General features: G+C 50.4%; 1 protein-coding gene across 1 annotated transcript; it reads right to left on the reverse strand.

The window, feature by feature from the left end:
- Positions 1-5,239: 5,239 nt before the first annotated feature.
- On the reverse strand, positions 5,240-24,019 carry KCNK3 (potassium two pore domain channel subfamily K member 3). Its single transcript, XM_058835635.1, has 3 exons — positions 23,737-24,019; positions 8,683-8,963; positions 5,240-5,904 (listed from the first exon to the last, which is right to left on the reverse strand). Exons 1-3 carry the CDS (start codon positions 24,017-24,019, stop codon positions 5,347-5,349), a joined length of 1,122 nt encoding a protein of 373 aa, XP_058691618.1. The 3' UTR covers positions 5,240-5,346.
- Positions 24,020-24,745: the final 726 nt, after the last annotated feature.

Raw genomic sequence — 24,745 nt, forward strand, 5'->3', positions numbered from 1 at the left:
ATGAGCTTTGGGATGAGCCTTGGGAGGAGTTTCCCCCAGCACCGGGCAGGAATTCCGAGTGGCTCCGATGGATTGTAAATATTTGGGATAAGGCCAGCAGGGAAAATTTCTCGGCTTTAAGAGGGGACAAGAAATGGCTCAGGATTCCTGAATCTGGGAATCCGAACTCCGGGAATCTGCCCGGAGGCTCCTCGGCTCCCGCCGTGTCCCTGTGGATCCCTTTGGATCCCTCGGGAATGGTTTGTGGAGGGGGCTGAGCTTTGTGTCCCGGCCCTGGGAATATCCCGGCTCCGGACCCTTCTCCGTTGGGAATTTGGGCATGGAAAATGGGATGGGATTAAAGGATCCAGGGATGGATGGATGGATGATGGACGGATGGATGGATGGATCCATAAACATCTCCCCTGAGCTGAATTCCAGGGGGAAAAAGAAAGGAGGGACAATGAGATGCTCTGGATCCAGGCTGGGAGAGGCGGGAATGTGCAGCCGGATCAGGGAAGGATCCTGGGAATCCTGGGAGCCGCTTCCCGAGGCTCCAGGGGCTCCGGGAGAGCTGGGATTTGGGAAAGGGCCGCAGGGCAGGAGAAAGTGGAAGGGCCCTGGAATTCCATCCCATTCCCACCCCAACACTTCCCTCCATCCCAGGCTGCTCCAAGCCCTGTCCAGCTTGGCCTTGCTCCAGGAATTCCTTTTCCCAAAGGAAATCCCTGGATGAGCTCCGAGCCACGTCTTCTCCTCCCTTCCTCTCCCTCATCCCGGGAAAGCTCAGGAGTGGGGTCGAGTCTTATCCCAAGGAAAATCCAGCTTTTCCCAGTCCCTGCTGGAGCGGCAGCGAGGGAGAATCCCAGAGGATCCTGATCCTCCTCTCCGGGCCCTCCACCCCCCACAGATCCCGAGGGAAGGAACTGAGATCCCAAAGGATTGGGATCCTCCGATCCTGAGGGAAAAATCCCAAGTCCCAAAGGATCAGGATCCTCCTTTCCCAGATCCCGAGGGAATTACTGGAGGCGATGCCATGATCCCAGAGGATCAGGATCCTCCTCTCCCAGATCCCGAGGGAAGGATCTGAGATCCCAGAGGATCAGGATCCTCCTCTCCCAGATCCCAAGGGAAGGAACTGAGATCCCAAAGGATCGGGATTCTCCGATCCTGAGGGAAGAATCCAAGTCCCAAAGGGTCGGGGTCCTCCTTTCCCAGATCCCAAGGAAAAAAACTGGAGGTGATGTTAAGATCCCAAAGGATCAGGATCCTCCTTTCCCAGATCCCGAGGAAAAGAACTGGAGGTGATGTCAAGATCCCAAAGGATCAGGGTCTTCCTTTCCCAGATCCCAAGGGAATTACTGGAAGCAAAGCCATGATCCCAGGGATCAGGATCCTCCTTTCCCAGATCCCAAGGGAATTACTGGAAGCAAAGCCGTGATCCTGGGGATCGGGATCCTCCTCTCCCAGATCCCAAGGGAATTACTGGAGGCGATGCTGCTATCCCAGGGGATCGAGATCCTCCTCTCCCAGATCCCGAGGGAATTACTGGAAGTGATGCCATGATCCCAGGGATCAGGATCCTCCTTTCCCAGATCCCAAGGGAAGGATCTGAGATCCCAAAGGATCGGGATCCTCCTTTCCCAGATCCCGAGGGAATTACTGGAGGCGATGCCGTGATCCCAGGGGATCGGGATCCTCCTTTCCCAGATCCCGAGGGAAGGAACTGAGATCCCAAAGGATCGGGATTCTCCGATCCTGAGGGAAGAATCCAAGTCCCAAAGGATCGGGATCCTCCTTTCCCAGATCCCGAGGGAATTACTGGAGGCGATGCCATGATCCCGGGGATCGGGATCCTCCTCTCCCAGCCCCTCCTCCCTCCCCATATCCCGCGGGAAGATCCCAGACTCTCCCGAGCTTCCGGCAATCCTTTATTTCTCTCTCCAAGGAATTGGGTCCAGGGGGACCGATCGGCTTTGGCATCAGATCCAGGGAAACCCTTCCCGGCAGAAATCGGGAATTCCTCCCTGGAATCATCGGGAAGCGTCCCCCGAGCCTCGTCTCCGACGGATATTCCCGGAATTCCACGGGCAGCGCCGCCGTTGGTAACTGAAAGCCTCTGGAATCTCAAGGATCAGAAATCCATGGATTTTCCTCTCCAGAAAAGTGACAAAACGTCCCCAAATTCCTCCTTGAGGGTGCTTTGGGTGCTGGGAGGGGAAAATCCCATCCTGGAAAAATGGGAATGGGAAAAGAGGGAATTTTTGCATCCCTGTGGGGGCGGCGGTGACAGAAGCGACCCCCGGGGTATCCCAGGGAATTCCAGGATTATCCCAGGGGTGAGGACGGTGGTGGGGTGTGGGGGAAAGGATGGAGAAGTGTTGTGAAATCCCGAATTTCCCCCAAATGCTTCTCTGAGGGAAGGATTCCATCCCCGGAGTCCCGGCCAGGGTGGGAAACGGGGATCCCAGGGGATCCCAAAATTCCTCCCTGAGGGAGAAAATCCCATTCCCAGAGCCTTGGGGAGGATGGAGATGGGGATTCCAGGGGAAAAATTCCCAAAAAACCCCTCCTGGATGGGAACAATTCCATCCCTGGAGCCTCAGGGAGGATGGAGATGGAGATCCCGGGGAAAAATATCCCAGATTTCCCCAAAACCCCTTCCCAGGTGTAAGAATTCCATCCCTGGAGAGTCCAGGAGGATGGAAAGGGGGATCCCAGGGGAAAAATTCCCCCCAAAAATGTCATGGATGGGAACAATTCCATCCCTGGAAACTCGGGGAGGATGGAAAGGGGGATTCCAGGGGAAAATTCCCAAAAACACCTCCCTGAGGGGAACAATTCCAGCCCCAGAGCCTCAGGGAGGATGGAGATGGTGATTCCAGGGGAAAAATTCCCAAAAAACCTCCCTGAGGGGAACAATTCCATCCCTGGAGCCTCAGGGAGGATGGAGATGGAGATCCCGGGGAAAAATATCCCAGATTTCCCCAAAACCCCTTCCCAGGAGGAACAATTCCATTCCTGGAGAGTCCAGGAGGATGGAAATGGGGATCCCAGGGGAAAAATTCCCAGAAAAAACTCCCTGATGGGAAAAATTCCATCCCTGGAAACTCGGGGAGGATGGAAAGGGGGATTCCAGGGGAAAATTCCCAAAAACACCTCCCTGAGGGGAACAATTCCATCCCAGAGCTTTGGGAAGGATGGAGATGGTGATTCCAAGGGAAAATATCCCGGATTAACCAAAACCCCTTCCCAGGAGGAACAATTCCATCCTTGAGGCCTCGGGGAGGATGGAAATGCTGATCCCAGGGGAAAAATATCCCAGATTTCCCCAAAACCCCTTCCCAGGTGTAAGAATTCCATCCCTGGAGAGTCCAGGAGGATGGAAAGGGGGATCCCAGGGGAAAAATTCCCCCAAAAAATGTCATGGATGGGAACAATTCCATCCCTGGAGCCTCAGGGAAGATGGAAACGGGGATCCCAGGGGAAAAATTCCCAGAAAAAACTCCCTGATGGGAAAAATTCCATCCCTGGAGACTCGGGGAGGATGAAAAGGGGGATCCCAGGGGAAAATTCCCAGAAACACCTCCCTGAGGGGAACAATTCCACCCCTGCAGCCTCAGGGAAGATGGAAATTGGGATCCCAGGGGAAAAAATCCCAGAAAAAACTCCCTGATGGGAACAATTCCATCCCAGAGCTTTGGGAAGGATGGAGATGGTGATTCCAAGGGAAAATATCCCGGATTATCCAAAATCCCTTCCCAGGAGGAACAATTCCACCCCCAGAGCCTCAGGGAGGATGGAGATGGTGATTCCAGGGGAAAAATTCCCAAAAAACCTCCCTGAGGGGAACAATTCCATCCCTGGAGCCTCGGGGAGGATGGAAATGGGGATCCCAAGGGAAAATATCCTGGATTTCCCCAAAACCCCTTCTCAGGTGTGAGAATTCCACCCCTGGGGCCTCAGGGAAGATGGAAATTGGGATCCCAGGGGAAAAAATCCCAGAAAAACCTCCCTGATGGGAACAATTCCATCCCAGAGCTTTGGGAAGGATGGAGATGGTGATTCCAAGGGAAAATATCCCGGATTATCCAAAGCCCCTTCCCAGGAGGAACAATTCCATCCCTGGGGCCTCAGGGAAGATGGAAATGGGGATCCCAGGGGAAAAATTCCCAGAAAAAACTCCCTGACGGGAAAAATTCCATCCCTGGAAACTCAGGGAGGATGGAAATGGGGATCCCAGGGGAAAAATATCCCAGATTTCCCCAAAACCCCTTCCCAGGAGGAACAATTCCATTCCTGGAGAGTCATGGAGGATGGAAAGGGGGATCCCAGGGGAAAAATTCCCAGAAAAAACTCCCTGACGGGAAAAATTCCATCCCTGGAAACTCGGGGAGGATGGAGATGGGGATCCCAGGGGAAAATTCCCAAAAAAACCTCCCTGAGGGGAACAATTCCACCCCTGGATCCTCGGCACGGATGGAAACGGAATTCCTGCGGGATGAACCAGCCTCCCACGGATGATTCCCGCTAAATCCCGAGGACTCCCAGCTCTGCCCCCGCTCCAAAGGGTTAATCCGGCCCCAAATCCCAGATTTTGGAGCGGCCTACGTGACTCCGGCTGCTTTTCCGGGCGGCTGATGTGGAAAAGCTCCGGCTAAGCCCCTCTTAGCCTGATTTCCGTGGCCTTCCGCGCTTCCCGGGGAATTCCCGAGGATCCAGAGCACGGAAAGGGCAGGACTGGCTGCCCCTCCATCCCGCCGGATTCCGAGGCTCTCCCCAGTTTCACATTTTCAAGGATTGTTTTGGGTTTTTTTTTGGTGAAATAAAAATCCAAGAGCTTTTAAAATCAAATCCAGGAGAGGTTTTAAATTAAAATCCAGGAGAGGTTGGAAATTAAAATCCAGGAGAGGTTGGAAATTAAAAATCCAGGAGAGGTTGGAAATTAAAAATCCAAGAGAAGTTGGAAATTAAAAATCCAAGAGGTTTGAAATTAAAATCCAGGTGAGGTTGGAAACTAAAAATTCAAGAGGTTTGAAATTAAAATTCAGGAGGTTTGAAATTTAAATCCAAGAGGTTTGAAATTAAAATTCAGGTTTGAAATTTAAATCCAAGAGGTTTGAAATTAAAAATCCAAGAGAGGTTTGAAATTAAAAATCCAAGAGGTTTTAATTTAAATCTAAGAGGTTTTAAATTAAAATCCAAGAGGTTTGAAATGGAAATCCAAGAGAGGTTTGAAATGAAAGTCCAAGATAAATTAAAATCCATTCCGGAGCCAAGGGGTCCCGCTCCGGCCGGGTCCCGGAGCCTGAGGCGGCCTGGTCCCGCTCCGGAGGGATCCGGGCTGGGCTGAGGATGAGGAAGGGGCTACACGGAGCTGCGGCGCTTGGCGAGTCCCGGGAACGCCGCCAGGCTCTGCAGCCCGGTGGACACGGAGCTGATGGCGGAGCGCCGGGAGCGGCAGAAGCAGCGATGCTCCGGAGTCTCCACGCAACGAGCGGGCGAAGAGCGCGCCACCGCCGTCTCCGACCCCGACAAATCCCTGGGAATAATCATGGGGATGGAATACTGCAGCTTCTCCTGGCTCTTGTACCACAGGCACGAGCAAACCGACTGGAAGTGCAGCACCTCGGCGTAAACGTTCCGGAACCTTCTCTCTGCCGGGGGCGCGGCGGCGGGGCCGGGCACCGCGTGGCCCAGGAGCGCTCGCTGCTCGGCGTCGCGCCGCTCGTCCTCGGCGTTCATGGTCATGAAGCGCAGCACCACGAGGTTGAGGAAGGCGCCGATGACCGTCAGCCCCGCCAGGATGTAGACGAAGCTGAAGGCCACGTACTGGGGCTGCGTCTGCAGGGCCTGGTCCTTCTGCAGCGCCACGTAGTCGCCGAAGCCGATGGTGGTCAGCGTGATGAAGCAGTAGTAGTAGGCCTGGGGTGGGCAGGAAGGGGTTAAATGTTGTGTAGGGAGGTGTTAGAGAATGGCCATGGGTTATACAGATTATATCATAGGGTTATATTAGAGTAGGGGCATGTTTTATATATATTATATTATTATTGTATTTCATATATTATTATTATATATATTATTATATATTTATTATTATATATTAGGGTTATAATATTATATGATAGGGTTATATTATAATATGGTCAAGTTTTATATATATATTATATTATATATTAGGGTTATATTATATATATAATAATAATATATATATTATTATATATTTTTATTATATATTAGGGTTAATATAATATTATATTAGTATTACAATATTAATATAATATTATATTATAGGATTATATTATAGTATGGTCATGTTTTATATATAATATTATATATTAGGGAGATTATTTATTATTATTATTATTATTATTATTATTATTATTATTATTATTATTATTATTATTATTATTATTATTATTATTAGGGTTATATTATATATATTATTATTATATATAGTATTATTATATATATTATTATTATATATTAGGGTTATAATATTATACGATAGGGTTATATTATAGTATGGTCATGTTTTATATATAATATTATATATTAGGGAGATACTATATATATTATTATTATATATATTATTATTAGATATATTAATATGTATTTTTTATTATATATTAGGATTACAATATTATATTATAGGGTTATATTATAGTATGGTCATGTATTATATATAATATTATATATTAGGGAGATATCATATATATTATTATTATTATATATTATTATATATTTATTATTATATATTAGAGTTATAATATTATATTATAGGGTTATATTATAATATGATCATGTTTTATATATGAAATATTATATATTAGGGTTATATTATATATATATTATTATATATATTATAATATATATATATTATTATATATATTATTATATATAATATTATATATTAGTGTTATAATATTATATTATAGTAAGGGCATGTTTTATATACATGATATTATATATTAGGGTGATATTATATATATATTATTACATATATTATTATACACTTATTGTTATATATTTGGGTTATAATATTATATGATAGGGTTATATTATACTATGGGCATGTTTTGTATATATAATATTATATAGTAGGGTTATACTATTATTATTATTATTATTATTATTATTATTATTATTATTACTACTATTATTATTAATTAGGGTTATAATATTATATAATAGGGTTATATTATAGTATGGTCAAGTTTTATATATGTAATTTTACATATTAACGTTATATTATATATATTATTATTATATATATTAGCGTTATATTTGTTATAATATATAAGGGTTATAATATTATATAATATGACCATGTATTATATTTATATTTATATTATATTATATTATATTATATTATATTATATTATATTATATTATATTTTATTATATTATATTATATTATATTATATTATATTATATTATATTATATTATATTATATTATATTATATTATATTTTACATTACATTACCATTGTATTGTTATATTAATATGTTACTATAATAAAATGTTATAATATTATAATATAATATCTTTCATTTTTAAAATTAAAAATTTTAATTGAAACGTTTAAAAATTATATATATATATAATTAAAAATATAAAATAAATAAAATATAAGAAATAAATAATATAAAAAATAATAAATAAATAATAAATAATAAAAATAGATAAATAATTAATTAAATAAATTTTTAGAAACCCAAAATAAAATAAATAAAAAAGATAAATATTAAAAGTAAATGAAAAATGAATAAATAATAAAAACTAGAAAATAAAAAATAAAAAATAAAAATAAAAAATAGAATAAATAAATAAAAACAAAAAAAAAACCCAAAATAACTAAATAATAAAAACAAATAAATAAATAAATAATTTAAAAAAAGAAAATAAAATAATAAAGAAATAAATAAAAATAATTTAAAAATAAAAATAAAAATAAAAAATAGATTAAAATTAATGAATAAATCAATAACTAAAAATAAAAAAAAAATTAAAAATTAAATAAATAAATAAATTAGAAGAAAAATAAAAAGTAAAGTAAAAAATAAAGAAATAAAGAAATAAAAATGAAGTAAAGAAATAAAGAAATAAAGAAATAAAAAAATAAAAAAGTAAAGTAAAATAATAAAGAAATAAAAAAATAAAGTGAAATAATAAAGAAATAAAGAAATAAAAAAATGAAGCGAAAAATAAAGAAATAAAAAAATAGAAATGAAAAAAAAATTAAAAAATAAAGTAAAAAAACTAAAGAAATAAACAAATAAAAAAATAAAGTAAAATAATAAAGAAATAAAAAAATTAAAAATGAAGTGAAAAATAAGGAAATAAAAAAAAATTAAAATGAAAAAATTAAAAATAAAAAAATAAAGTAAAAAAACTAAAGAAATAAAGAAATAAAAAAAATGAAGCAAAAAAAAAAGAAATAAAAAAACGAAAACGAAAAAATTTAAAAAAATAAAGTAAAGAAATAAAAAATAAATAAACAATAAAAAAAATTTAAAAAAATTTAAAAAATTTAAAAAATTAAAAAAAAATTCAAAAATTTAAGAAATTTTAAAAATTAAAAAAATAAAAAATATTTTAAAAAATTTTAAAAAATTAGAAAAAAATTTTAAAAAATTAAAAAAAAAATTAAAAAAATATAAGATAAAAGCAGATGGAATCCGGTTGTTTTTTCCCCTCACCTGGAAGAAGCTCCAGTTCTCGTAGTGCGAGAAGGCGGCGGCCCCGATGCAGAGCGTCCCCACGCAGGACACCAGGCCGATGCTGACCATGTTGGCCATGGAGACCTCGGGGCGCCGCATGCCCAGGCGGCGCTTGAGGCGGCGCAGCAGCGCCCGCACCAGCGTGTTGATGCGCTCGCCCAGGCTCTGGAACATCACCAGCGTCAGCGGGATCCCCAGCAGCGCGTACAGCATGCAGAAAACCTTCCCGCCGTCCGTGCTGGGAGCAGCGTGACCGTAGCCTGAGAGGGAAACGGGAGAAATGTCGGTGTGGGATAATGGGATAATGGGATGATGGGATGATGGGATGATGGGATAATTGGATAATGGGATATTGGGATAATGGGATGATGGGATGATGGGATATGGGATAATGGGACAACAGGATGGGATAAGGGGAAAATGGGATAATGGGATAATTGGATAATGGGATAATGGGATATGGGATAATGGGATAATGGGATAATGGGATGGTGGGACATTGGGATAATGGGATGGGATGGGATTGGGATTGAGATTGGGATTGGGATGGGGATAATGGGATGGGATAATGGAATGGGATGGGATAATGGGATATTGGGATAATGGGATATTGGGATAATGGGATGGGATGGGATGATGGGATAATGGGATAATGGGATGGGATAATGGGATATTGGGATGGGATGGGATAATGGGATAATGGGATGGGATGGGATAATGGGATAATGGGATAATGGGATAATGGGATGGGATGAGATAATGGGATAATGGGATAATGGGATTGGGATAATGGGATAATGGGATAATGGGATAATGGGATGATGGGATGATGGGATGGGATGGGATGAAATTGGGATAATGGGATAATGGGATGGGATAATGGGATGGGATAATGGGATGGGATAATGGGATGGGATAATGGGATGGGATGGGATGGGATGGGATGGGATGGGATGGGATGGGATGGGATGGGATGGGATGGGATGGGATGGGATATCCCAGGAGAGTCGCGCTGCAGGCGTGACACGTCCCGCCGTCCCACGGTGATACGGCACAGATTTAGATGATCCCAGGGATTCTCTGGGAATTCCAGCCCCTCCCCAGCCTCCCAGCTGGGAATTCCTTCCTGAGATCCCAAAATCCCAACCCTGGAGGAGTGGGAGCTCTTTCCTGTCTTGGTATTCCAGGCCAAATCCCTCTCTGTCTCTGCTGGATTGGATCCAGCCCCATCCCAACGCCGCTCCGGGAAGGAATTTCAGGATCCAGGGGCTTCACTGGGAATTCCCAACTCCAGGAAGGGTCTCCCTTCCCTTTTCCATCCCTGAATTCCATAAAAATCCCTTGGGATGAATCCTGAGCACCCTTGATCCCAGAATCCCAGAATAGTTTGGGATGGGATCCATGGATCTTCAATTCCATCCCATTCCAACCCCACCATCCCAGGCTGCTCCAGACTTTCCTTGGATGCTCCCAGGGATTCTCTGGGAATTCCTTCCCAAGCTCCCAGCCCCAGCTCCCCTTTCCCAGTGGGAAGCCATTCCCTGGCTCCTGGCCCTGCGGCCCTTTCCCAAATCCCAGCTCTCCCGGAGCCCCTGGAGCCTCGGGAAGCGGCTCCCAGGATTCCCGGGATCCTTCCCTGATCCGGCTGCGCATTCCCGGCTCTCCCAGCCTGGGATTGGATCCAGCCCCATCCCGACTCCTCCTGGAGAAGGAATTTCGGGATCCAGGGGCCTCACTGGGAATTCCCAAGTCCAAGAAGGGTCTCCCTTCCCTTTCCCATCCCTGAATTCCATAAAAATCCCCCAGGATGGATCCTGGGTGTCTTTTATCATGGATTCATGGAATGCTTTGTGTGGGAAGATCTTCCCGTTCCAACCCTGACTCCTTCCGCTATTCCCAGGCTGCTCCAAGCTCTATCCAACATTTCCTTGAACTTCCAGGAATCCGGGGACAGCCACAGCTTCTCTGGGAATGCCGTGCCAGTGACGAGGTTTGGGTGGGGACCAATGGGAACGGGAGATCGCGGTTCCCATCCTGGACTCGCTGGAGATGAGGAAATCGAGGATTTGGGGGATTTCCAGGTCCAAGGATGAGGAAACCGGGGATTTTGTCAATCCCTATGGACAATCCTATCTCTAATCCCAATCCTATCCCTAATCCTGATCCTATCCCTAATCCTAATCCTGTCCCTAATCCCAACCCTGTGTCCCTAATCCTGATCCTATTCCTAATCCAGATCCTGTCCCTAATCCCAATCCTATCCCTAATCCCAACCCTGTGTCCCTAATCCCGACTCTGTGTCCCTAATCCTGACTGTGTCCCTAATCCAAATCCCATCCCTAATTCCAACCCTGTGTCCCTAATCCCAATCCTGTCCCTAATCCTGACCCTGTGTCCCTAATCCTGACCCTGTGTCCCTAATCCTGATCCTATCCCTAATCCTGACCCTGTGTCTCTAATCCAAATCCTATCCCTAATCCCAATCCTGTCCCTAATCCCAACCCCGTGTCCCTAATCCATGGAGAGGGAATCCATGGAGATGGAATCCATGGAGATGGAATCCATGGAGAGGGAGTCCATGGAGAGGGAATTGATGGAGAGGGAATTTATGGAGAGCAGCACCTGGGAACACCTGGGGAACATCTGAGGAACACCTGAGAAATATCTGAGAGACATCTGGGGAACACCTGGGAGACATCTGGGAAACATCTGGGAAACATCTGGGAACACCACCAGAAATCATCACCTGAGTCTCCCCTGGTCCATCCCTGCTCCCATTGTCCCTTCCCAGTTCCCGTTGTCCCTTCCCAGTTCCTGGTGTCCCTTCCCAGTTCCTGGTGTCCCTTCCCTGTTCCTGGTGTCCCTTCCCGGTTCCCGGTGTCCCTCTCCCCCTTTTCCTCCTGCTCCCCCCAGAGTCACATCCCGATCCCTCATCCCGCCCTTCCCCACCCCCTTCCCAACAATTCCCACACCTCCCCCACACCTTCCAGCTGTTTTGGGGATGGAGCCCCCAGCAGTGCCCACGGGAGCCTTCCCAAAAACCTCCCTGAGCATCCTCCTGCCTTTTCCTGCCTCTCCTTACCTTTCCCTGTCTTTCCTTATCATTTCCTGCCTCTCCTTACCTTTCCCTGTCTTTCCTTATCCTTTCCTGCCTCTCCTAACCTTTCCCTGCCTTTTCCCTGCCTTTTTCCTTCCTTTCCCTGCCTTTCCCTGCCCTCTCCAGCCCTCTCCAGGCTCCCTCTCCATCCCTCTCCGGCCTCCCGGAGTTATTTTTATCCCTCTTTCCCGAGGGAAGGGAGTTCACGAGCTCTCCCTCAATCCCCCGATCCCCCCCCGCTCCCGGTTTCCGCAGGAGCCGCCTGAGCTCCGGCACGTCTGAGGACGGGGGGAAGCTCGGGAATGGCACCTCCAGCCAGCGGGAAGAGGGAAAACCCCTGGAAAACCCCGCGGGGGGTGACCCCCAAATCCCCCCGGGAGCCGCGGGTGGCGAGGAATGGTCCGGGAGAGAAGGGCACGTCCCTCTGGGAACGCACCGGGAATAAAGCCAGGAATTCTGGCTCCTTTCCCACCTCCTGCCCCCATTCCCGACCCTTGCCGTGTCCCGGGCTCAGGATGCGGCGGGAGCAGGGATCGTGTCCCCAGGGAGGGAGGATGACACTTCCCGAAGGAATTCTGGCCTTTTTAGGGCTGGAGAAGCGGGGCTGGAGCCGGGGCCGGAGCAGGTGCGGGGCTGGAGCCGATCCCGGCTCGGGGAGAGAGGGATGGCCGGGATTAGCGGGACAGCTGCGGGAGAGGGAGCGCTGGGAATGGGGCCGGGATTTAGGGAATGGGGCAGGGAATGGGGCAGGGAATGGGGCGGGAATGGGGCAGGGGATGGGGAAGGGAATAGGGCAGGGAATGGGGCAGGGATTTATGGAAAGGGGCAGGGAATGGGGCGGGGATTTAGGGAATGGGGCAGGGAATGGGGCGGGAATGGGTCAGGGATTTAGGGAATGGCGACAGGGATTTAGGGAATGGGGCAGGGAATGGGGCGGGAATGGGGCGGGAATGGGGCAGGGAATGGGGCAGGGGATAAGGTGGGAATGGGGCAGGGAATGGGGCGGGAATGGGGCTGGGATTTAGGGAATGGGTCAGGGATTTAGGGAATGGGGCAGGGAATGCGACAGGGATTTGGGGAATAGGGCAAGGATTTAGGGAGTGGGGCAGGGAATGGGGAAGGGATTTAGGGAATGGGGCAGGGATTTAGGGAATGGGGAAGGGATTTAGGGAATGGGGCAGGGATTTAGGGAATGGGGCAGGGAATGAGGCAGGAATGGGGCAGAGATTTAGGGAATGGGGCAGGGATTTAGGGAAGCAGGGGATGGGATCCAGGGAACAGGAACAGGGAGATTCAGGGAACAGGACAGGGGGATGGAAGGAGCCTCCTCATGTCAGCCCTTCCCCAATCCCACCGCTCCCAGTAAGGATCCTGCTGATCCCAGTTGGGATCCTGCTGATCCCAGTAAGGATCCTGCTGTTCCCAGTTAGGATCCTGCTGTTCCCAGTAAGGATCCCACTGATCCTAGTAAGGATCCCACTGTTCCCAGTGGGGATCATTGTCCCGCTGTTCCCAGTAAGGATCCCGCTGTTCCCAGCTGGGATTATTGTCCCACTGTCCCCAGGCCAGGGGAGGGGACGCAGCTGTCCCCCAGGAGACCCCGGCATTCCCAGGAAGAGCGACTGTGGAATTCCATGGGATAACATGGAGCTGGCACTGAGAGATGTGGCCATAGGACACACCCGGGTCCTGCAGGGCCACCAAAATCCCTGGATGGGGTTGGGAGACACCAAAATCCCTGGATGGGTCTGAGGGCACCAAAATCCCTGGATGGAGTTGGGAGACACCAAAATCCCTGGATGGGGCTGGAGACACCAAAATCCCTGGATGGGGCTGGAGACACCAAAATCCCTGGATTGGGGCTGATGGAAGCGCCTGCAGCTGGAGCAGGGGATGGGATCTGGGATGGGCTGAAGTGGGAATGAAGAGCTGGAGGGAACCCTGGGATTCCAGAATCCCAACTGTTCTTGTTCCAGCTGATCCTTGTATCCATCCATCCACCCATGGAACCATGGAGTCAGCTGTCCATCATCCATCCATCATCCATCCATCCATCCATGGATCCATCCATCCATCCATCATCCATCCATCCATCCATCATCCATCCATCATCCATCCATCCATCCATCATCCATCCATCATCCATCCATCCATCCATCATCCATCCATCATCCATCATCCATCCACCATCCATCCATCCATCCATCATCCATCCATCCATCATCCATCCATCCATCCATCATCCATCCATCCATCCATCATCCATCCATCATCCATCCATCATCCATCCATCCATCCATGGATCCATCATCCATCATCCATCATCCATCATCCATCATCCATCATCCATCATCCATCCATCCATCCATCCATCCATCCATCCATCCATCATCCATCCATCATCCATCCATCATCCATCATCCATCCATCCATCATCCATCCATCATCCATCATCCATCATCCATCCATCCATCCATCATCCATCATCCATCCATCCATCATCCATCCATCATCCATCATCCATCATCCACCCATCATCCATCATCCATCCATCCATCATCCATCATCCATCCATCCATCATCCATCCATCATCCATCCATCCATCATCCATCATCCATCCATCCATCATCCATCCATCAATCATCCATCATCCATCCATCATCCATCCATCATCCATCCATCATCCATCATCCATCATCCACCCATCATCCATCATCCATCCATCATCCATCATCCATCCATCATCCATCCATCATCCATCATCCATCCATCATCCATCATCCATCATCCATCCATCATCCATCCATCCATCCATCATCCATCATCCATCATCCATCCATCATCCATCATCCATCCATCATCCATCCATCATCCATCCATCCATCCATCCATCCATCCATCCATCCATCCATCATCCATCCATCATCCATCATCCATCCATCATCCATCCATCATCCATCCATCACCCATCATCCATCATCCATCATCCATCCATCATCCATCATCCATCATCCATCCATCATCCATCCATCATCCATCCATCACCCATCATCCATCATCCATCATCCATCCATCATCCATCATCCATCATCCATCCATCCATCCATCATCCATCATCCATCCATCCATCATCCATCCATCATCCATCATCCATCATCCACCCATCATCCATCATCCATCCATCCATCATCCATCATCCATCCATCCATCATCCATCCATCAATCATCCATCATCCATCCATCATCCATCCATCATCCATCCATCATCCATCATCCATCATCCACCCATCATCCATCATCCATCCATCATCCATCCATCATCCATCCATCCATCCATCATCCATCATCCATCCATCCATCCATCATCCATCATCCATCATCCATCCATCATCCATCATCCATCCATCATCCATCCATCATCCATCCATCCATCCATCATCCATCCATCCATCCATCATCCATCCATCATCCATCATCCATCCATCATCCATCCATCATCCATCCATCACCCATCATCCATCATCCATCATCCATCCATCATCCATCCATCCATCCATCCATCCATCATCCATCATCCATCCATCATCCATCATCCATCCATCATCCATCATCCATCATCCATCATCCATCATCCATCCATCATCCATCATCCATCATCCATCCATCCATCATCCATCATCCATCCATCATCCATCATCCATCATCCATCCATCATCCATCCATCCATCATCCATCCGTCCATCCGTCCGTCTGTCCATCCATCCAGATCCATGGATCCATCTATCCACATCCATCCCTGGATCCCTGGATCCATCCTTCCCTCCATCCCTCTCTCCTTCCACATCCCCAAATCCCCTCAGCTCCATCTCCCCTCTTTTCCGGATCTCATTCCACGGAGCCGCCGCTGGATCCATCTGGGAGCCCCCCATGGGATCCCAAGAATCCGGGATCCCCCGGAATCCCCATTCCCGGTGGGATTTGGGGCGTGGGGGGTGGGGTTGGATGTGGGGCCGGACCCCCAACTCCCCCCTTTATTCCCACATCCCAAATTCCCGCCTCATTCCCAAAGGGATTCGGACCGGCACTGGGATCCCTTCCCCCTCCCTGGAATTTTTGGGATGTGGGGGGTGCCTGATCCCTCCCCTCCCCCCCAGTGCGGCCGGGGGGGTCGGGATGGAGTCATGGAAAATCCCGGCGCCGGCCAAGATCCCTGTTTGCGCCAAAACTGGCAATTTTTCCTTGGATTCTGGGGCCCCGCCAGGCCCTTCCCGGCCCTCCCCTTTCCCTGGAAAAAGGGGGGGCCCCGCAGCGGGAAGGGGGGTCCAGAGCCCCTGGATAAGGCGGGATACGCCGGGAATGGGCTGGGACACCCCCGGGGTGCGATCCCGGTGTTCTGGGGGGCGCTCTGGCGGGAATGAAACATTCCTTACGGATTTTGGGATGGATCCGTGTCCCGAAACGGGTGGGGGTGGGTGGCCAGGTCCTTCCTGGGAAGGGGGACCCCGGTCCAGGAAGGGAGTTTGGGATTGGGGTTTTGGGATCTGGAGCATCCGGGGGGCCTGAGCCTCTCTGAAGGGGGACCAGATTCCAAAGGATCCTTGGGAATGGGGATATGGGATGGGGATGTGGGATGTGGGATGAGGATTTGGGACATGGGATGGGGATATGGGGTGGGAATGCAGGATGGGATGTGTGACAGGAAGCAGGATGTGGGATATGGGATGGGGATATGGGATGTGGGGTGGGAATCTGGGATGTGGATTGGGATATGGGGTGGGAATGCGGGATGGGATGTGGGATGGGGATGCGGGAGGTGGGATATGGGATGGGGATGTGGGATGGGGATTGGGATATGGGGTGGGAATGTGGGATGGGATGTGGGACAGGAAGCAGGATGTGGGATATGGGATGGGGATATGGGGTGGGAATCTGGGATGAGGATCTGGCATGGGGATATAGGATGGGGATGGGGATATGGGATGGGAATGGGGAATGAAGATTATGGGATGAGGATATGGGGTGGGAATGTGGGATGTGGATTGGGGTGTGGATATGGGGTGGGGACATGGGATGTGGATTGGGATGGAGATTATGGGATGGGGATCCAGGGTGGGAATGTGGGGTGGGAATGTGGGATGGGAATCTGGGATAGGCATTGGGGTGGGAATGTAGGATGTGGATTGGGATGTGGATATGGGATATAGGATGGGAATGTGGGATGGCGATGTGGGGTGAGAATGCGGGATGTGGATTGGGATGTGGATATGGGGTGGGGACATGGGAAGGGATGTGGGATGGAGATTATGGGATGGGGATGTGGGATGGGAATGCAGGATGGGAATGAGGAATGGATCCAGTCCCTTTGTCCTGGGAGCTGCTGATTCCACCCATCCCAGAAATCCCATTCCAAAGGCTCTTGGATCCACCCCAAGCCCGATCCACCAGCCCCAACGCTCAGGAAAAAACGGGAAAATCCCAGAAATCTGGGATGGTTTTTCCTGGCCCATGGTCGGCATTCCTCGTTCCTGGTCGGGATTTAAGGAGGAATGGGCTGGGAAAGGCCAGGAGCTGGAATTTTATGGCCTGGATGGAAAAAAAACGGGAATTCACGGCCTGGGTGGGATCGGGGGATGGGAGAGGGAGGATCCAGAGGGCTCCGATCCCGATCCCTGCCCCGAATCCCATGGGAAAAGCCAGGAGGCCTCGGAATCATTGGAGTGTCCTTGGGATGCCATTCCCTGGAATCCAGGCTGGGATTGTCACCCCTCAATCCCCATCCCGCCGGGAAGCGCCTCCGATCCCAAAGGAAATTCCCAAAGGGAATTCCCCACCTCCTCATCCACCCCGCGATTCCCGGCGGGGACGATCCGGGAGGAACATCCAGGAACGTGGAGCAGGGAAAAGGGAGGGACAAGATCCCAATTTTCCACTCCAACAAGCCCCGGGATGGCCGGGATGGCTTTCCCAGGAAAAGCCGGCAGGGAACAGGAATTCCAGGAATATTCCCCCCTTTCCCTGTAAACTCCAAAGCTGGATCCGCTTTTACAGATTTCCATGGAAATTTTGGGGTTTTTTTTGGTGGAATGGGAACAGGAATATCCCAAGGTGGGGAATCATTCCCAAAGCGCTCCACGTCCTTTATCCCAACAATTCCTTCAAATTTTTTGGGAATTCCAGCGATTTCCATGGAAATTTTGGGATTTCTTTGAGGAACGGGAACAAGAAGATCCCGAGGGACTGGTGGGAGGGAAAGGGCTCCTTATCCCAGAAATTCCCCCAAATTTTTTTTGGGAAAAATATTTTTCTCCAGAGTTTTCCCCTCATCCCCAAATCCAGGGAATTTGGTGCCTTTCTCCCAGAGGGGACAGAGGGATGGGAAGGGATCTGGTTGTTTTGGGATTGGGGTTTTTGGGATTGGAGTTTTGGGATCAGGATTTTTGGGATCAGGGTTTTTAGGATCAGGATTTTTGGGATTGAGGGTTTTTTTGGGATAAGGATTTTTAAGATCAGGAGGTTTTTTGGGATTGATTTTTTTGGGATCAGTTTTTTTGGGATAGTTTTTTGGGGGGGGATCAGGTTTTTTTGGGATCGGGGTTTTTGGGATCGGGATTTTTGGGATTGGGATTTTTTGGGATCTTTTTTTGGGGGGGATTGGTCTTTTTGGGATTTTTTGGGGAGGAATCGTGTTTTTTGGGGGTCAGTTCTTTGGGATTGGGTTTTCTTGGGATCAGGTCTTTCAGGGATCGGGTTTTTAGGATCAGGTTTATTGGGATCAGGCTGTTTGGGGATCAGGCTTTTTGGGATTGGAGTTTTTGGGATTGGGTTTTTTGGGATCAGTTTTTTGGGACTGGGTTGTTTTGGGATCAGTTTTTTTAGGGGATCGAGTTGCATTTGGATCAGGTTTTTGGGATTGGATTTTAGGGATCAGGTTTTTTTGGGATCAGGTTTTTGGGATCAAATTCTTTTAGGATCGGGGTTTTTTTGGGATTGGTGTTTTTTGGGATTGGGGTTTTTTGGATCAGGTTCTTTCGGGGATCAGGGTTTTTTTGGGATCGGGGTTTTTTGGAATTCGGGTTCTTTGGGATTCAGGTTTTTTGGGATTGGGGTTTTTTGGGCTCGGGTTATTTTGGGATCAGGATTGATCCGTGGGAAAGCTCCAGAGCAGCACCAGGAGCTGCTCCTCTCCCAGCTTTTTTCATGGATAAAAGGAGGAAAAAAAACCCCAAACCCCAACCCAAAACAGATCCCAACTTTTCCCAGCGGGATCTGCGATCCTGGATTTTCCTTCCCCCATCCCACCGGGATCCAGCCCCGCTTCCCAATCCCAGTCTGGCTTTTCCCTGTCCCACCAAGAGCTGGGTGGTGAATTCCTGGGAAAAAAAAATCCCTTTTTTCCTGCCCTGGAAATCCAAATCCCATGGGAATATCGGGATTTTTCCCCCCTTTTCCCTGGGGGGCCTGGATTTGGATCTCCCGTCATTCCAGCCTCATCCCAGCTTTGCCGGCGGGGATGGGATTTTGGGAAAACCGATCTTCCCGCACATCGGGATGTCGGAGCCCCTTCCCCCCTCATCCCTGGGAATTCCGGGAAAACTGGGCGGGATACGGGGAAGGCCATTTGGGGCCATTCCCTCTGTGATTCCCGGCTGGGCCGCAGCTTTGGGATCCCGGGAATCCTCATCCCGAGCCCTGGCCGTGGTTCCTTGGGATCTATCCCAGCAGATCCCAGTGGATCCCAGCGGATCTGTGTCCCTCTCTGGCATTCCAGGATCTTTGGGATGGGATGGATCCCGCTGGATCCCTCTGGAGATTCCCGGTTCTCCCCGTCCCATCCAGGATAAAGGGAATGGCAAATGCTGGGATAACGGGAATGGTAAAAACTGGGATAACGGGAATGGAAAACACCAGGATAATGAGAATGACATAATATGGGATAATGGGGAAACGGGAATGGCAAACAGTGGGATAATGGGAATGACAAACAACAGGATAACAGGATTGAAAAACACCGGGATAATGGGAATTGTAAACACTTGGATAATGGGATAATGGGAATGGCAAACACCCTGACGCCGGGATAATGGGAATGGAAACCACTGGGATAATGGGAATGACAAACACCGGGATAACGGGAATAATTAACACTGGGATAATGGGAATGGAAACCACTGGGATAATGGGAATGACAAACACCGGGATAACGGGAATAATTAACACCGGGATAACAGCTTTGGGAATAAGGGACATCCTGAGGCCGGGATAATGGGAATGATAAACACTGGGATAACAGCCCCGGGAATCATGAACAGCCTGAGGGTGGGAATAACAAACACCAGGATAAGAGTTCCGGGAATAACAAACACCGGGATAACAGCCCCGGGAATAACCAACACTGACACCGGGATAACAGCCCTGGCGATAACAGGAATAACAGTATTCCCAGGATAAAAACCCTGGGAATAACAAACACTGGGATAAAAACCCTGGGAATAACGAACACTGGGATAAAAACCCTGGGAATATCGAACATCCTGACACCAGGATAATGGGAATAATAAACACTGGGAAAACAGCCCCGGGAATAATGAACAGCCTGAGGGTGGGAAGAACAAACACCGGGATAAAAGCCCTGGAATAACGAACAGTGACGCCGGGATAACAGCTCCGGAAATGACAAACACCGGGATAATGGGAATTATAAACGTTGGGAAAACAGCCCTGGGAATAATGAACAGCCTGACACTGGGATAATGGGAATAACGAACACCGGGATAACAGCCCTGGGAATAACGAACACCGGGATAACAGCTCCGGGAATAACGAACACCGGGATAACAGCTCCGGGAATAACGAACACCGGGATAACAGCTCCGGGAATAACGAACACCGGGATAACAGCCCTGGGAATAACGAACACCCCGAGCCCGGTGTTTCAGCTCCGGGAATTATTTTGAATCCCAACACCGGGATTTCGGGCCTGGGAAACATCCCAAAAGCCACATCCCAAATGTGGGAATCTAGCAGCACCCCAAAATCCGTGTCCCAATCCCGGGAATCCACAGGAATCCCAGAATTCATGTCCCAATCCCAGGAATCCACAAGGATCCATGTGACAGCCCCGGGAATCCACAGGAACCCCAAAATCCACGCGACAGCCTGGGGACGCAAGGACACCCCAATATCCATGTCCCAAACCCAGGAATCCACAGGAATCCCAAAATTCATGTCCCAATCCCAGGAATTCACAGGAACCCCAAAATCCGTGTGACAGCCCTGGGGACCCGAGGACACCCCAAAATCTGTCCCAAACCTGGTGTTCTCCCATATTCCATCTCATCCCATTATCCCATTATCCCATTATCCCATCGCTCCATGGGACCCATGGGAATGGTGGCCTGTCCCCTGTGTGTCCCCCTGTGTCCCTCCTTGTCCCCTCGCTGTCCCCAGAGTGCTGAGGTTGGGGCAGTTGGGGACCGGGGGACAAGAGGTGACCCCGGCCACCCCTGGAGGGGACCCAAAGGCCACAGGGGTGACAGTGAGGGTGACAGTGGGGGTGACAATGGGGGTGACAATGGGGGTGACAATAGGGGTGACAGTGGGGGTGACAGTGGGGGTGACAGTGAGGGTGACAGAGGGGGTGACAGTGGGGGTGACAATGGGGGTGACAGTGAGGGTGACAGAGGGGGTGACAGAGGGTGACAATGGGGGTGACAATGGGGTGACAGAGGGTGACAGTGAGGGTGACAGAGGGGGTGACAGTGAGGGTGACAATGGGGGTGACAGTGGGGGTGACAGTGGGGGTGACAGAGGGTGACAATGGGGGTGACAGTGGGGGTGACAGAGGGTGACAGTGGGGGTGACAGAGGGTGACAGGGAAGTGACAAGGGGTGACAGAGAGGTGACAGAGGGTGACAGGGAAGTGGCAATGGGGGTGACCATGGGAGTGACAATGTGGGTGACAGAGGGGTGACATTGAGGGTGACAGAGGGGTGACAAGGAAGGTGACAGAAGGGTGACAGGAGGTGGCAACGGGGGATGAGAGGGGGGTGACAATGAGGGTGACAGGAAGTGACAATGAGGGTGACAGAGGGGTGACGTTGGGGGTGACAGAAGGGTGACACTGAAGGTGGCAGAAGGGTGACAGTGCGGGTGACAGTGCGGGTGACAGTGCGGGTGACAGGAGGTGTAAATGGGGGATGACAGGGAGGTGACAATGAGGGTGACAGAAGGTTGACAATGGGGGTGACAGGGAAGTGACAGTGAGGGTGACAGAGGGGTGACAGTGCGGGTGACAGAGAAGTGTCCCAGTGCCACTTCCCGGGGTGGGGTCGTGGCTGGGGACATCCTTCACTGTGGGGGACAGCGGTGACATCCCCTGGGAGAGCCTGGCAGGGTGGGGACACCTCCCTGTCCTCTCCCCCGGTCTGGGGACACGTCCCTGTCCCCATGGAGCTGGGATAGGGACACGTCCCTGTCCCCATGGAGCTGGGATAGGGACACGTCCCTGTCCCCTCGGAGCCGGGGATCCTTTAGGGACAGGTCCCTGTCACCTCCCCGGGCTGGGGGTCCCCCAGGGGGGTCCGGGGCATCAGAGCCACCGGCGGGAGGTGACAGCGGCTTGGGGACCATCCCAGGGCTGGGGAGAATTCCCGATCCCGGGGCTCGGGCGGGGATTTCCCGCTGGGAGAGGCGGTGGAAGTTCCTGCGCGGCGGGATTGGGGATTTGGGGGGGATTTGGGGGGGATTTGGGGGGGATTTGGGGGAATCGACCCGATCCCAAGGGATGGGAGATACGGGAATCCGGGCAGGGGGATCACCCCGATCCTAAGGGATTTGGGACGGGAGGGGTCCGGGCGGGGGGATCACCCCGATCCCGAGCAATTTGGGGACAGGGGGGGTCCGGGCGGGGGGATCACCCCGATCCCAAGGGATTTGGGACGGGAGGGGTCCGGGCGGGGGGATCACCCCGATCCCAAGGGATTTGGGACGGGGGGTCCTGTCGGGGGGATCACCCCGATCCCAAGGGATTTGGGACGGGGGGGTTCCGGGCGGGGTTTTCCCGGTGCTGGAGGAGCCGGGGAGGGATCTCCCCGATCCCAAGGGATTGAGGACAGGAGGTGCGGGAGGGATTTTCCCGGTGCCGGCGGAACCGAGCAGAGGGATCGCTCTGATCCCAAGGGATTGGAAACAGGGGGGTCCTGGCAGGGGGATCGCCCCGATCCCGAGGGATCAGAGACAGGAATCCGGGCAGAGGGATCGACCCGAAAACAGCGGGATTGGGGACAGGGGGGGTCCGGGCCGGTTTTTCCCTGTGCTGGAGGAGCCGGGGAGGGATCGCCCCGATCCCAAGGGATTTGGGACAGGGGGGTGCTGTCAGGGGGATCGCTCCGATCCCAAGGGATTTGGGACAGGGGGTTCCGGGCAGAGGGATCGCCCCGATCCCAAGGGATTTGGGGACAGAGGGGTGCTGTCAGGGGGATCGCTCCGATCCCAAGGGATTTGGGACAGAAGGGTCCCGGCAGGGGGATCGCCCCGATTCCAAGAGATGGGAAAGAAATGGGGTGAGGGCAGGGGGATCGCCTCGGTCCCAAGGGATTTGGGACAGGAGGATCCCGGCAGGGGGATCATCCCCATCCCAAGGGATGTGAGACCGGGATCCGGGCAGAGGGATCGCCCCGAAAACAGCGGGGTGCGAGACAGAGGCGCGGGATGGATTTTCCCGGTGCCGACAGAACCGAGCACAAGGGATCACCCCGATCCCACCGCCAGAGCACCCAGCAGCTCCCTCAGGGACCCAACAGGGATTTCCCCGCACTTCCCGGGCGGATCCCCCGAGCCCAATCTTTAGGGAGAGTTAAAACCAAAACCCCCAGACCCCCCCAAAAAACCCCAGCGGGGCGGGGAGGGGGGGAAGGCGCGGCGGCTCAGCCGGTACCTATCGTGGTGATGACGGTGATGGCGAAGTAGAAGGAGCCGGCGAATTTCCACTGGACGCCGGCCTTGTGCGGCTTGAGCTTGAGCACGACCCGCTCGAGCTCTCGGAAGCTCTCGGCGCTCAGGTTGTATTTGCTCTTCAGCTCCCGGCTCTTGGCCTCCAGCCGCCGCTTCTCCGCCGTCTCCGCCTCGGACTCGAGCGCGTCGAAGACGGCGGCTCCCACCAGCAGGTAGGTGAAGGTGCAGAGGATGAGCGCCAAGGTGCGCACGTTCTGCCGCTTCATGGTGCGCCCGAGGCGGCTGCGGGGAGCGGCGGGGCCGGCTGGGGCATGGCGGCAGCGCCCGGGCACGGCGGGCGGCCGGGGGAGGCGGCGGAGGCGGCGGAGGAGCGGAGGGAGGAGGGAGGATGGGGAGGGAGGGATGGGGAGGAGGGAGGGAGGGAGGGAGGGGGAGAGGGCGGAGCTGTCCTTCAGCACCGGAGCCCCCCGGGGACCCCCCGGGTGTGGCGAGGGGAGAGGGCGGAGCGGGTGGGGAGAGCGAGCCCCGGAGAGCGGAGGGAGGGGAGAGGGGAAGGGGGGGCAAAAGGGGAGCGGATCCCAAAGGGTGAATCCTGACCTGAACAGATCCCGAAGGGTGAATCCCAGCCCTAACACATCCCAAAGCACAAATCCCGACCTGAACAGATCCCAGAGGGTAAATCCTGACCCAAAGAGATCCCAAAAGGCAGCGTTAGGAGTGGATCCCAAAACCCAAATCCTGACCCTAAGAGACCCCACAGTGCAACTCCCGATCCAAACAGATCCCAAAGCACAAATTCCAGCCCTGTCCCAGAGCTGAGTCTCCACCCACACCCCAACCTGTGCCCCCATCCCATTTTCCAATCCCATTATCCCACCCCATCCCATTATCCCACCCCATCCCATTATCCCATCCCACCATCTTTATTTGGACCCTCCCAGGGATCCAGGGATTCTCTGGGAATTCCTTCCCAAGCTCCCAGCCCCAGCTCC

The sequence above is a fragment of the Poecile atricapillus genome, chromosome 3, assembly GCF_030490865.1.
Source record: "Poecile atricapillus isolate bPoeAtr1 chromosome 3, bPoeAtr1.hap1, whole genome shotgun sequence".
In the NCBI taxonomy this organism is placed as follows: domain Eukaryota; kingdom Metazoa; phylum Chordata; class Aves; order Passeriformes; family Paridae; genus Poecile; species Poecile atricapillus.

Excerpts from the sequence above, each read along its gene's own strand:
- KCNK3 (XM_058835635.1), bottom strand. The coding sequence starts at position 24,019 with ATGAAGCGGCAGAACGTGCGCACCTTGGCGCTCATCCTCTGCACCTTC. Across the intron at positions 8,964-23,736 it reads CACCGTCATCACCACGATAG|GCTACGGTCACGCTGCTCCC; the intron begins GTACCGGCTGAG and ends TTTCCCTCTCAG. Across the intron at positions 5,905-8,682 it reads AGAACTGGAGCTTCTTCCAG|GCCTACTACTACTGCTTCAT; the intron begins GTGAGGGGAAAA and ends TGCCCACCCCAG.